General features: G+C 43.6%; 1 protein-coding gene across 2 annotated transcripts in view; it reads right to left on the reverse strand.

Annotated features, from left to right (window-relative positions):
* Window positions 1–13,392: 13,392 nt before the first annotated feature.
* The window catches only part of M6PR (mannose-6-phosphate receptor, cation dependent), a 42,635-nt gene continuing 41,257 nt past the window's right edge, over window positions 13,393–14,770 (reverse strand). For both annotated transcript variants that reach the window (XM_078787117.1, XM_068131073.2), the window contains exon 6: window positions 13,393–14,516. In XM_078787117.1, the coding sequence (XP_078643243.1) occupies window positions 14,388–14,516 (129 nt within the window). In that variant the 3' untranslated portion in view covers window positions 13,393–14,387. The remainder of the gene's footprint in view (window positions 14,517–14,770) is intronic.

The raw sequence follows: 14,770 nt of genomic DNA on the forward strand, positions 1-14,770 counted from the left end.
ATATGCCAGGAAGACAGAGGAAGTGAACTACACAATGTGTCAACAAAGAACATGGGACTCCAGATCAGAAACATTGGCCAAGAAACAAGTAATGACAATCTGAAAGTGAGACTGAACAGTGTCATAAGTTCGCCTGACCCATTGCAAGCAATGGCTGAGGACATGAAATATCATTTACCATGTGTAGTTAAGGCCAAACGTGCTATAGTTAAGACGGAAAAACAAACAGAAACAACCAATGTTAACTTTGGTCAGGTGTTATCAGACCTTGAACTCATTGAAATTGTTGAAACTGCGTTGAATGATACTACTGAAAATGCTGTGCTGAATATGAATGAAATTCATGTAACCTATGTCAAATTACTTAAGGAGCACGACTTTCCGGTCTCAGACAACCATAGTTATAAGCCATACCTGAAACAATTGATCCTAGACAACATTGCCGATGTTCATTTCAGCCGGCCCTCAAACAAAACAAAGCCAGAGCAGATTCTTTCCACAAAGCTCAAAGACCACATGATATCAAGCACAATTACAGCAGACAGCATCAAAGACGATTTTAAAGTACTTTTGCGAGCTGCGAAAATATTGAGGAAAGACATCGCATCTTCCCCAGCATGGAAATTTAATGGAACCTTTGCTGATTACAAGCCACCCCCGATGCTCAACATCTTCTGCAAGCATGCAGTCATGGGAACAAGGAAAGTAGGAAATAGCAACAGGGAGGACTCCATTGGTGTGAGTGCATCATTGTTGGCGCAGCACTTTGTCGGTGCTTATAAATCTGACCGACAGGTATCGTACGAACCAAGAAGCGAGGATGGATCATTCAAACAACGATTTGAAACTCCATTGAGTGTGGGCTTAGCTCTCGACATACACAAAAACACACGATCCAAGGCGCTTGTAGAGAAACTTGCACATCTGGACCTCGCCATCTCCTACAAAAAGGTCATGGAGATTGAGACCAGCATTGCCAACTCCGTACTGAAGCAAATGGAGTCCACCGGAGGCATCTGTCTACCACCATGGTTGGTTCAGGACACGTTCGTCTGGTTTGCCATGGACAACATCGATTTTCTAGAGTCAACTCCTTGCGGGATGAATACCCTTCATGGTACAGCAATTGCGATCTACCAGCCTGTATCACCGGAGAAATCACCCATGATACCACCAATTGAACTTGACCGGTCATCAAAAGCTCAAACGATACATGATGCAGTTGGCTGTAAAACGTTGACCTGCAAGAAGCCAGCACCCATCAACTGACTATGAAATCTCAAGCCAAAATTTGCAGGAACCCTCTCAGATCAGCCAAAACCCAGACACAACCACAAGATCAGGAGTGATCAATGAAAACGAGACTACTTCTCGCCATAGAGTGATAATCATTGATGGCATGGCTCTTGTTAACGGGATCTCCAAAACAGAACAAATGATTACATGCAGTGACTTTGCTCAATCGTTCATTGAACGCCTCGAAAATATTGCCGTGCATTATGATGACGTGAGGTTGGTATTCGACCGATACATCGATAACTCACTGAAAGACAAAATGCGCCTAAAGAGGACAAAGGGGAAATCAACATACTATCACGTCAAGGATAGTACATTGATCCAGAAGATTTCACTCAAAGATTTCCTTTCCAATGTGAAGACCAAGGCAGAGCTTACAGAGTACTTGGCTGTGAAGTGTCTATCTTACAGCAAGGCTCATCCAAACAAGTTGAAGAAGTTCATGGTGACATCAGGAACTAAGACCACGGGCAACACTGAAGTTCCAGACAGTCTACTCACGCACAGCCAAGAAGAGGCCGATACACTCTTAATTCTGCATGCTCTCACAGTCGACAAAGATGCAGAAGTTATCATTGATTCGCCAGATACCGATATCTTCCTCCTACTGATTCAGAGATTTCACGATCTACCACCTGCTACGAGGTTTCTCACTGGGAAGGGAAAGTTGAGGAGGAGCATTGCAGTCCAACCTATTCATGGCATGCTAGGAGAGAAACGTGCGTCTGCAATACTTGGATTCCACGCATTCACGGGAAGTGACATGTCTGGAAGGTTCGCTGGCAGGAGCAAGGACTGGTGCTTTAAGGTCTTCATGACATGTGACAACAAGATATGGGAGGCTCTGGAGTCTTTGGGACAAACTGATCCGTCACCAGAAGTGTGTTCCCAGCTGGAACGCTTCGTCTGTCTGCTGTACAAGTCTAAAGTTCACACGAAAGTAAACGAGCTTCGCTGGTTCTTATTCTCCAACCGTGCTGCTGAGGGAGAGAGTCTTCCACCTACCACTGGTTCGCTAAAGTTACACGTTCAGCGAGCACATTATATCGCAATGATATGGAGAAAGGCAGCAGAAAGCCATCCGTCCCTTCCATCACCTGTCGAGTATGGTTGGCAGTTACTTTCGGATGATGGGGTTTATGCCCCAAGTCGATGCCTGAATCCTCCAGCCCCAGAAGCAATAATGAATCTCGTGAACTGTGGGTGCAAGAAAGGTTGTATGGGAAGATGTAGCTGTCGCAATAACAATATTCCTTGTACTGAAGTTTGTGGGTGTGTGGGTTACAGTTGTAACAACAAAGCAAACATCAATGAACCGCGTGTGATAGATATGGATGAGGATGAATGAGGCATTCGTTTATGTGATCGTTTATGTTCATTCATCGTTTATGTTTAGGTGTGTGTGTATGTGTGTGCGTGTGTGTGTGTGTGTGTGTGTGTGTGTGTGTGTGTGTGTGTGTGCGTGCGTGTGCGTGTGTGTGTATTCAAAATAAATGTTATCAGTGAAGATTGTTTATTGAATCGATTCTAATTGGGAAATTATACGATCCGATTTCACGACGGCCGTCTCCATTTTGGCTGGTATATTGCCCACTATTTTAATTTCCTTGCATTTTTCTGTAAAAACAATGGCAGATATGGCTTCCTTGGGTCTGAAAACATATAAAAGGACATATTATTCATGTTTATATGATATCTAGATACAAAGATATGCACAAAAGTGTATTTTCCAAATTTTATGGCGGCCATCTTGGATTTCTTCGAATTACTACCTATTAGACGTAAAAGAAAAAATGGAACCCTATTTTTTTTACATCTCTATAATATTCTGAAGCAGAATCCATTGCTAAATCAATTTTAACAATACAAACAAAAAACACGAAATTACTAATCGCCCTAGACTACCATGGAAAAAATTGAAACGTGGCTCATTTATAAAGTACACCCCATGCGGAATTACATACGGTAATGATGATGTCATATGTGCCTTCATTATGACCTCATAAATCGACAAGTCGAATGCTTTATCTGATCAGTATGAAATTTCTTGAGCGTGATCTTGGGATAAAATGGTGGAGAATTTTTTTTATGACGTCATCGGTCACGTGTTTTGGCAGCCATATATTTACAGCATAGCCCTCTGGAATAGCGTTTGTCCATCCAATGTATGTATTCTTGGGTAAAATGCCAGGAGCTAGATGTATTTTATTTGCTAGTGTAGGGCACCCCTTTATACTAGTACCCGACTGCAAAGCCGCAATGAGCCGGCGAAGCCAAAGCCTCTTGCCACTATTTTACCCATCACTATGGCATCAGTAGGTTAGGTAGTTGGTAGTAGGTAGGTGTAGTAGGTACCGTACCTGGTAAGACTTGGTAAAAGAGAAGAGCAGACAGTCTTCCACAATACCTACATACAATAAATGTCACAAGAAGCTTAAGGAAGTAACTATACGATGTGCTAGCTCAGGGCCTATTTTAAGAAATTTTAACTGGGCTTAATATACGTTTTCACAGTATGTGTGTAGTCTTCTGACTTCAGTCGCTGTCAGGTCTGGTTCTCTCCGGGCACTGCGGCTTCCTCCACCAGAAGAAGTTAGCTTGCAGTAAGATCAGTGCTGACAGATCAGACGATAGCGCCGTTTCAATGTGAAATGTGTGACTGTCGTTAATCAAACAATGTCGATGGCGCTGATTGGCTGACCTAAGCTGATCGCTGATTGGTCAGCTCACAAAATTTCGCAAATTCAGACCTAAAATGACACCATTTGCATTCTGGATGAGATTAAAATTGATAAAATTTACTTCTTGATTAATTCGGTGAATTCCGTCTCAACTTCGGATATTTCCGGCCGTGAAAAACTATCCCCTACAGCCGCGAGATTTCTAAAAAATAATTCTTCGTCAATTTTACAATATTTGACGCCGTTTTCAGCCTCCGAAATGCGTCATAAGCTTTTTTGAAGTTTTTCTAGACCATTCCTTGGTTCCTCCCGAGAACACAAGGGTAGTCCAGCATACACACGAGATTTTTGAATGCCCCTTATTTTGTATTGTTTGGCATTTTCTACAAGCTATGGAATGTCCATTCTTTTATATACTTTGCCTCATGGCACATACCCTTATATAAAGGGGCCTTTTCTATGCCCCTGGCATTTTAGCCAATAATACAAGTACCCTACTGCAAAGCCGCAATGAGCCAGCGAAGCCAAAGCCTCTTGCCACTATTTTACCAATCACTATGGCATCAGTAGGTTAGGTAGTTGGTAGTAGGTAGGTGTAGTAGGTACCGTATCTAGTTCAAAATTACACCATTTGCATTCTGGGTGAGATTAAAATTTATAAAATTTCCTTCTTGATTAATTCGGTGAATTCTGTCTCAATTTCGGATATTTCCGGCCGTGAAAAACTATCCCCTACGGCTGCGAGATTTCCAAAAAAACAATGTCAATGTTAGAATATTTGATGCCGTTTTCACCCTCCGAAACGGGGTAATAAGCTTTTTTGAAATATTTTTTCAAATACTCGAATCTCATTGGTTCCAGTGTTTAGTGATGATTTTCGTTGAAGATAACCAGGGCCCGTGCGGGCCCGGGGAACGAGGTTGGTCTAAAAGTATTTTAATTACAAATTAGAGGTGCATGAGATTGTGAATCAAAAAAAGACGGGTGAAACAAACTCCTATTGAACTTTTTCTCAATTTTTTATACATACTTCCGCATCCGCAAGATGGCGGCCTCCATGGAGCGATTTGGTTTTTGAAATATTAATTACAAATTAGAGGTGCATAAGATTGTGAATCAAAAAAGATGGGTGAAACAAACTCCTATTGAACCTTTTCTCAATTTTTTATGCATATTTCCGCATCCGCAAGATGGCGGCCTCCATGGAGCGATTTGGTTTTTGAAATATTTTTTCAAATGCTCGAATCTCATTGGTTCCGGTGTTTGGTGACGATTTTCGTTGAAGATAACCAGAGCCCATGTGGGCCCGGGGAACGAGGTTGGTCTTAAAGTATTTTAATTATAAAGGGAGGAGTGCTCTGCGCCTCCCTTTGATTCAAGTCCCTCACAAACGCCCACCAATCAGAGCTGAGGATCTGGTCACATGACAATGGGACAGCAGATCTTCCAACTCTGCAGATCCAAGCCCGGCTACGCCGTTGTTAGACTATCGGTCTTGTTTTGCTCCAATTACCATGATCAATCTGGTCGACGACAACCGTTGACTACCTGATGGTGCGTAGGCGAGATAGGGGGCACCTCTGGGACACAAAGGTGATCCCGGGGGAGGAGGCTGTTTCACAGCACCACTTGGTTGTCTGCGACATAAGGATGAAAGGTGCGAGGAGAGCTCGGCGGGTGAAGTACCAATGGAGAATGAATGTGATGTCGGTTGAAAGAGGTGACAGTAAGGGAGGCATTAAAAGAGAGGCTGAGTAGGGTAGAGGATGATGTGGTTGAGCTTGAACGTGGTTGGATGTCAATGAAAGAGAGTCTGTTGGGAGCCATTGGTGAGGTATGTGGATGGACAAAAGGACCACCGAGGCACTCGGAAACATGGTGGTGGGATGAGGAAGTTGGAAAGAGGATTGACGAGAAGAGGAAGAAGTCCAAGGAGTGGCAGAAGGCGATGGGTACGGGAGCAGAAAAAGCAGAGCATGAAAGTTATAAGGCAGCCAAGAAGGCTGCAAAGAAAGAGGTAGCAAAGGCGCAGCAGGCATGTAGGAAAATGTTCGGAGAAAGCTTGTATTCGGAAGAGGGTCAGAGAGCGGTATTCAGGATTGCAAAGCAGATAGCGAAAGAGAGGTGTGATGTGATGGGGGTGAGTTGCTTGAAGAATGAAGTGGGACAAATCGTTGTGGACCCAGATGGAATTAAAGGAAGATGAAAAAGATATATGGAAATGCTGTTGAATACAGAGAATGAATGGGATGGCAACATAGAGAGTAACCCAGTTGTACGACCGGCAGAGAAGATAACTGAGCAGGAAGTTGAGGAAGCGATAAAAGCAATGAAGAGTAGAAAAGCGGGAGGGCCGACAGGAGTTGTGGGAGATATGTTGAAGGCAGCAGGAAGTTGGGGTGTGAAGAGAATGACAGAGATCTGTAATCTGGTGGTGAAAGAAGGCCGCATTCCAGTGGATTGGGAACTGAGTACCCTCGTCCCTCTATACAAGGGGAAAGGTGACCCTCTGGAGTGTGGCTCGTACCGAGCGATAAAGTTATTGGAGCATGGAATGAAAGTATTGGAAAGGGTGTTGGAGAGGAGGATAAGGAAGAAGGTGAAGATCGACGAACTGCAGTTTGGATTTATGCCAGGAAGAGGAACGACAGACGTGCTCTTTATTGTGAGGCAGTTGCAGGAGAAGTACATGGAGAAGAGGAAGAAGTTGTTTCTTGGGTTTGTTGATCTGGAGAAAGCATTTGATAGGGTTCCACGTGAAGTAGTGACATGGGCATTGAGGAAGTTAGGAGTGGAGGAATGGTTGATCAGAGTAGTGATGGCAATGTACAAAAGAGCACGCACAGCTGTAAGGACAAAGGCTGGGAACAGTGGTGAGTTTGAGGTGAAGGTGGGAGTGCATCAGGGGTCGGTACTAAGTCCACTACTATTTGTAGCTGTGATGGAGGTGCTGGCTCAGAACGTAAAGGAGGGTTTACCGTGGGAGTTGTTGTATGCAGATGATCTGGTGTTGATTGTGGAAAGTATGGATGGACTGAAGGAAAAGATGAACAAGTGGAAAGAATGTATGGAGACAAAAGGTCTGAAGGTGAATATAGGAAAGACGAAGGTGATGGCAAGTGGTAAAACATTTGGTGAGGTGGAAAGAACTGGGAAGTGGCTGTGTGCTGTGTGCAGGAAGGGTGTCGGAGTGAACTCCATTCAATGTACAATGTGTGCTGAGTGGGTTTATCAAAAATGTAGTGGTCTGAGAGGGTCATTATCCAGTGTGGCAGCTACATTCAAATGTAAGTTGTGTACAGAGGGAGCTGCAGATGGAGGAAATGTTGAGTTGGATCTTGGAGACGGCGTGAAGCTGGAAGGTGTGAAAACATTTTGCTACCTCGGAGTCATGCTGAATGGAGAAGGTGGATCAGACTCGGTAACGGTTGCAAGAGTGAGATGTGCACGGAAGAAGTTTTGGGAACTGAGTGGCGTGCTGATGAGGAGGGGAGTGTCGTTGAAGCTGAAGGGAAAGGTGTATGCTGCATGTGTGAGAAGTGTTATGATTTATGGGAGCGAGACGTAGAGCAGCAACAAAGGCTGGAAAGAGTGGAAATGCGAATGGTTCGGTGGATGTGCGGAGTATCGTTGAGAGAGAGAAAGACAAATGATGAATTGCGAAAGATGATGGGAATAGAGCCTGTGATTGATGCTGTGAAGTGGAACAGGTTGAGATGGTTTGGTCATGTGTTGAGGAAGGATGAAAGTGACTGGTTGAGAAGAGTGATGGAAATGAATGTAGAAGGAAGTAGAGGATGGGGAAGACTGAGAAAGACTTGGCTAAAGATGGTGGAAGAAGAAATGCGGGCAAGCGGGTTAACAAGGAGAGATGCAGAAAATAGGGCAAAATGGAGAAGATTGTCATGGGGACTGCAAGGCTAACCCCCGCTCTAGCAGGGAAAATGGCCTTAAAATGCATGTTGTTGTTGTTGTTGTTGTTGTTGTACCATGATCAATCTACTTTATTATTTTGATACTTTTAATTGCAATATTTTATATTGTCTTTCATATTTTTCTTTCGGCTTTTTTGGTGTTGACATAACTATATAATCGGTCGATGCATTTCATAACTTGCATCTCATGATATCTTGATTAATAATTATTATTATTGCAACCTATTATTGTAATCTCATATTATTGTATCAATCCTTATTTTTCATGGCATACATGCTTGCATATGCACAGTAATTGTGTTTTTTTGTATTACTTTTTCATTCATTTTATTTAGTTGTAGATATTGTTACGTTTGTAGGGAGTAGGCAGTGATTACCTAAGTCCAAGTAGAATTGAATAGGTAGTATGCTCCGAATGTCATGTAGCCCTCTTGATGTACATAAGTCAGGCCGTATGTCATGGAAGAGCATATCTTCGTTCCCATCACGAGGGGTGGGGTTATGTTAATTAGTTAGGGATTAATGGTAAATCCCCTGTATGTAATGGCCTCTGTTATTTTTCCTCTGTTCCTTATGACACATGCAGCACACACACCTAGCCAGGAAATCGCGCATTAACCACACTAAATAAAAAGTGACCGGAAACCAGGCATCGAACACTACCGCTGGTGCCGCAGCCACTACATCACCACCTCAATCAGGCAGGCTGTGGGGCCACTCCCCAAAGAGGAGTGATTGGTTCCCAGAAAGATTGGCACAAATACTGCTAAGATTGGACTTTGGGATTGGTGGAACAGGCACGGTTGATATCAGAGTCCCGAGTATAAAATAACGCTCTTCCCATTTTCTCTCTTCTTGCTTCTTGATTTCCTCGCATGTTCTGGGTTTGGCGGCGAGCGGTCGTCTCCCCAACATTTTCTCGTGGCTGGCCAGATTTTCGGGATTCGACAACGAACGGTCAAAGTTCACGAGTTCTCTTCCTCTTGGCTTCTTCTTCATCTTCTCTTCTTCGTTCTCTCGAGTCCTGGCTTTGATGACAAACGGTCGTGTCCCGACATTACTCTTCTTCGTCTTCTCGTGGCTGGCTCACATTGTTTGGTGTTGGTGTTGGTGAACGAGATCGTGAGGGCAAGCGCAGCTGGAGCGACCGAGCGGGCGCGACCTGTTCGCTTCACGCATGGAGCCAGGAGAGAGCGGACCGTGCGGCGAGGCCTAGTTCACCCCCACGGGGAGTGCAGCTTGCGGTTTCGCGTGCAAGGACGCAGATGCCTGTGACGATATTTGACGATTTCTGACGAGGTTCAAGAGCAACTCGGAGCTAAGTGCCCACAATAAATAACACACGTTTATTTTTGTTCTTTTATATTTCAATTTGTCTGTATTTGGGTCTGTATGGGGACGTCCCATTTAAGATATTAGTCTTATCGTGCATTTTCTTGTTTGCTGGCATTTATTTTCATTATTTGTACATTTTAATTTGCTTATTTGTACATTTTAATTTGCTTATTTGTACATTTTAATTTGCTTATTTGTACATTTTAATTCCGTGTCGGTTTGAGTTAATTTATCCAAGTGCGAGGAAGTCTGGTGGAAGCCGTCCAGGTAAGTTCGTCATCCTCCTTTCCCGCGCATGTAAAGAATAGCGTCATCAATGGATTGAACGCCTTGTGGTTAAAGCCTGTTTGGTCATCCGTGTCGCCTGCGATGTTCACTACAGGGTAGTCACACGACAATATCATTACTGTCACTCGCTTGACTCGGCCGCGCACCTCACCACGTCGTTTCAGAGGGCTTGGCATATTCGACCATTTCGGTGTCTTTTGGGTCTTCATGGTGTTTTGGGTCTTCAAGGCCATTTGAGTCTTCAGGGTCTTTTGGATCCTCTGGGCCTTTAGGGGTATTTTGGGTATTTGGGATGTTTTGGGTCTTCAGGGTCTTTTGTTTCCTCTGGGTCTTTAAGAGTGTTTGTGGTATTTTGGTTATTCGGAGTATTTAAGGGTATTTAGGGTGTTTTGGGTCTTTAGGGTGTTTTGGGTCTTCAGGGTCTTTGGGTCTTCTGGGTGTTTTGGGTCTTCGGGGTCTTTTTGGTATTCAGGGTGTTTTGGGTCTTCGGTGTTTTGGGTCTTCAGGGTAATTTGGGTCTTCAGCGGCTTTTGGGTCATAAGGATCTTTTGGTTCCTCTGGGTCTTTAGGGTCTTCGGGGTCTTTTGGGTCTTCATGGTGTTTTGGGTCTTCTGGATTTTCGGTGTGTTTTGGGTCTTCAGGGTAATTTGGGTCTTCAGGGGCTTTTGGGTGATAAGGGACTTTTGGTTCCTCTGGGTCTTTAGGCTCCTTGGGTCTTCGGGGTCTTTTGGGTGTTCAGGGTGTTTTGGGTCTTCCGGGTGTTTTTGGATTTTCGGGGTGGTTTTGGGTCTTCGGGGTGTTTTTGGATTTTGGGGTGTTTTTGGTCTTCGGGGTGTTTTTGGTCTTCGGGGTGTTTTGGGTATTTTTGAGCCTCAGGGGCTTCAAGGGTATTTTGGGTCTTTGGGGCCATTTAGGTATTCAGCGTCTTTTTGAGCCTCAGGTCCTTCAAGGGTATTTTGGGTCTTTGGAGTGTTTTGGGTCTTCGGGCTCTTTGTGGTCTTCAGGGTGTTTTGGGTCTTCGAGGTGTTTTGGGTCTTTGGGGTGTTTTGGGTCTTTGGGGTCTTCAGGGTCTATTGGGTCTTTAAGGGTATTTTGTGTCTTCAGGGGTCTTGGTGGTCTTAAGGGTCTTCAGGAAAATAAAGGGTCGTCAAAGGTCTGAGGGGTCTCAGCAGTCCAAACGTAATTAAGAAGGTTAATTAAGAGGGTGTTAATTTTATTTAGGGTCAAGAAGAAGAAATTTTCGTCGCAAACATAACCATATCCGTTTGCTCTATTACAATAAGATTGCAATTCTTTTCATGCCTCCGCCCCCGAAGGTGGCCGGAGGCATGTTTTCAGGTTGTATAACAACGACAAAAACTTGTGACAAAAGGTGACAAAGAAATGAAGTCTGCAGACCTGGACAAAATCACAGACTGGTGAAACAAGTGGAACATGTCCTTTAATCCTGACAAATCTCACACTCTCACGATGTCTCTCTGAAAAGACCGTCTGGACAACCCTCCCATCTAGTTTCTCAACAATCCTTCCCAAGAAGTTCTGTCACTCAAACTTTTGGGTCTCACGATCCACCATGATCTTTCCTGGGAAAACCACATTTCCAAGCTGGCCTCCAAAGCCAGTCGCCGACTGGGCATCCATCCTCCGTCGTGCGAAGTCCTTTCTTGACACACCTGAGCTTTCATCCGCAGCTCAATGGAATACTGCTCTCCTGTCTGGGCCGGTGCTCCTGCCTCACACCAAGCTCGGCTTCACGCTGTTGAAACCAAAGCTTTCAGAATCAATGGAATCTCCCACAATGAAGCTAACTCCGAAGGCCTTTCACTCACTCACCGCAGGCAGGTTGGTGGTCTTTCTGTCTTCTACCGACTCCTCTCCGGCCTAGCTTCCCCAGCTCTGTCTGTGCTCTGTCCCCCAAATATTCCTACAGGTCGCACAAGATCTGCCAGCAACGCTCTTCTGGTGAAACTGCCAAAATCAACTCTCTGCTCACCTTCACTCTTTCATTGCTCTTTTCTCCCACCTCTGGAACAAACTCCCTCACTCTCTTCAATCCCTCTCCTCCCTCCAGGTCTTTAAAACAGCTGTTCACCACCACCTCTTATCTTCCCCCATCCAAAACCTTGATCTTTTCTACCCCCGTTAAATCACCCCAGATCCACTTTTCTGAAATATCGACTTCTTTCCTGGAAGTCCGAGCTGTGTCCATGTGGTTTTTACCTCTCCAACCCCCACACCCCTTCCCACGCCTCCTCCACCCAAGCCCTCTTCCTCCCACAGATCTCCCGATGCCCCTGCTCTCAAATGTTGTACTTGTGTGCTTCCCCCTCTCCCCATCGTGTCTCCCGCTCCCTTTTATTTTGTCTTATGTGTCCGTTTGTTTGCTTTTCATTAATGTTAGCTCTTACACGAGCCTCGATCTTGTATACAAAACCCCCCAAAAAAGTGATATACCAGCCAAAAAATGTTTTAATCGAATTCCCTATCCTAAAAATCTGAAATTGCATGCACATGATGTATGCCCCATTTGCATTAAAATATTAAATTTGTGACATCATAGGTCACATGGTTTGGCAGCGATATTGGATTTAATCTTTAAAAAACACGTTCTTCCAAACCACCAAATTGATTGACTCATAACTTTACAGGTGTCATTGACTCGGCATGGCAATGAAAAAATGATCACGAAAACTTAATTGGTCACATGGTGTGACGGCCGTATTGGATTGAAGGAAAATATTAGATAATTATATCTCTGAAAACGCTTAACCTATCGATGTGAAATTTTACAAATACCATCGAACACCATTGTTGCATATAGTTTGAAAATGATGATGTCATAGGTCACATGATTTGGCAGCCATCTTGGATAGAAAAACAAACCTTATTCGATCAACACGAAACTTCACAAACGTGATCCCCTTCCCATACACATGCAGAGAGTACTTTTTTAAAGGTCACATGTCACATGGTGTGGCAGCCATATTAGCTTGAAAGCCGATAATTAAAAAAAAAAATCCCTTCTCTGAAACAGCTTCATTGATTGGTGTGAAACCTGCCATGGCTGGTGAAAATGTGATACTTGAAAACAGTTGAAGGGATTTAAATTAAACTTGTTTATTTTTAGGACAGTGAACTAGGGCATCTACCCCTTGTGGGACGAAGCGGAGGCGTGTTGGTGACAGTCGCATTGCTCTAGTTTTTCATCATCTTGATTTTCATTTTATATTGTAAATCATTCACAATTCAGTTTCAGCCTGCGACGATTTGATAATAAAACCAACCATGAAATGAAATTGAATATATAATCCACACAAGTCTTGTGCCATTCCAGTCGTCACCTGGGAACATCAGGCTACAAACAGGCCAGCTGGGTGTAGCATTTGCCGCAAATAAAAGGCCGAGACCACTTTGAACGTGGGATACTTGCTATCAAGAGACAGCGGAGGCAAGAAAGGGAAACCTGCCAACATCCATCTCCGCAAGGACCAGTCTATACCTGCAAAGTTTGCGGTAGACGCTGTGGGAGCCACATTGTACTGCACAGCCATTGCACAATGCTTAGGGAGCACGCCAACGAAGGGAAGAGATTCATCTAAAGCGACGACTCACACCACATATCGGTTTTAGCCCTAAAAAATGCTCTGATCTAGATCCTCTCCAAAATCTAATCAATTCTTCCTTGTCACACACCAAACCTCTCCACCAAACTCCGGCCGAATCCGTCCACAACTTTGAAATATCCAGTTCACAGACAGACAGGGTCGAACACAACCTCCACGTACCTTTGGTGGTAGAAGTGATTACCAATTTCCTTGGGTTGATCGGCATATTAACAAAAGAATTTGTAAATAGTACCAAGGGAAATTTTGTTTTTAATAACAAAAACAATTTGGAGGCAAATCACACATCTCAAAAACAGTACAAAACAAACAAGTGTGAATTAGCATTAACCAAGCAAGTAATCAAGCTGTAGCTAGTTAGAATGCAGAACTCCCTCACAATGTACCTGGTGCCAGTGCAAACAAATGGTGAAGAAGACATTCAAATTCAAAAACTGTGAAAATTAATAACATTCATCAAGAAAAAAAAAAACCCACTCCATTCGCATATGCCAAAAGCAAAAAATATATACATCCTCCAGGCAAAAAAAGAATAATAATTACACAAAAAAGGAAAGGTTTAAGCACAGTAAAATTCAGTGGATGTCGTTCCAAAAAAAAAAGGCAAATCTTTTTGATAGGTTAAAACAATATCTAAATTTTCATGGCATTCATCGGCAAAGCTGCTACACAATAGGAAGCACAACCAATTACCGTAGTACATGTTTAAAAACTGATGCAAATGTACAGAGGTCGTTACAAGCCACACTCTCGGTCATATTGTTACCTGAACCACAGCTTTGTACACTTTTCGCTTTGCCACGTCAGGTCCAATGCATTTCATACGAATGCAGAGGATTTCAGCTCTGAGGATGAACAAGAACATTGGCAGAAAAGGCAGCAGCAACGGTGTCGCTGCATAATTAGAGTTCTGCGGTCGTGCCGCATGGAAGGATGCAGTACAAATCTGCCTTAGAGAGAGAACTTCTCCTTTACCTTGAAAAAAACATCTCTGCTTACAATCAATCATTCTCAATATAATGGCAATGTTTACAACATTTCCAAATCTCTCTCTCTCTCTCCCTAAGAGAGAAACATGAGGCAGTAAATGAAAAACAAATAGATACGAGAAGATCATAGAGAAGAGCTGGAGGGGGTTAAGAAAAAGGAAAGAAACAAATGTGACAGCAAATTCGCATGTTTTAACAAATCATAGCAAAAAGTGCAGTGGTCACGCGTACAGGTACTCTTCACATTGGCAACAGGTGATCGTCTCTCTCTTCTTCATCCTCATCATCCCCAAGCTGATCCTGTCCCACGCCACGGTACGCTGCAGCTTCAACCCGCGGCTTCGTGCGGCAAACAAAGTCACATCCATCCTGTTGGGAATGGGGGAGAGGAGGGGGAAAGAATAACAAAATCCATCAATCCAAGCTTCAGTAAATAAATCAGTCATCATTGTGAGAACACATTTGAACAAGGTTTGAAAAATTCAGCATTAGCAGACAATGCAAAGCCAAGCTGCAGACTGCAGTAAGTACAAAGGAAAAATGAAGAAGAGTAGTTGGTGCACAATAAACAGCAACCACGTGCTGTAGATGAAGGGGAATTTTTTTTAACAGATTTTATGCAT

This window comes from Myxine glutinosa, chromosome 11 (assembly GCF_964187855.1).
Source record: "Myxine glutinosa chromosome 11, kmMyxGlut1.1, whole genome shotgun sequence".
Taxonomy (NCBI): Eukaryota; Metazoa; Chordata; class Myxini; order Myxiniformes; family Myxinidae; genus Myxine; species Myxine glutinosa.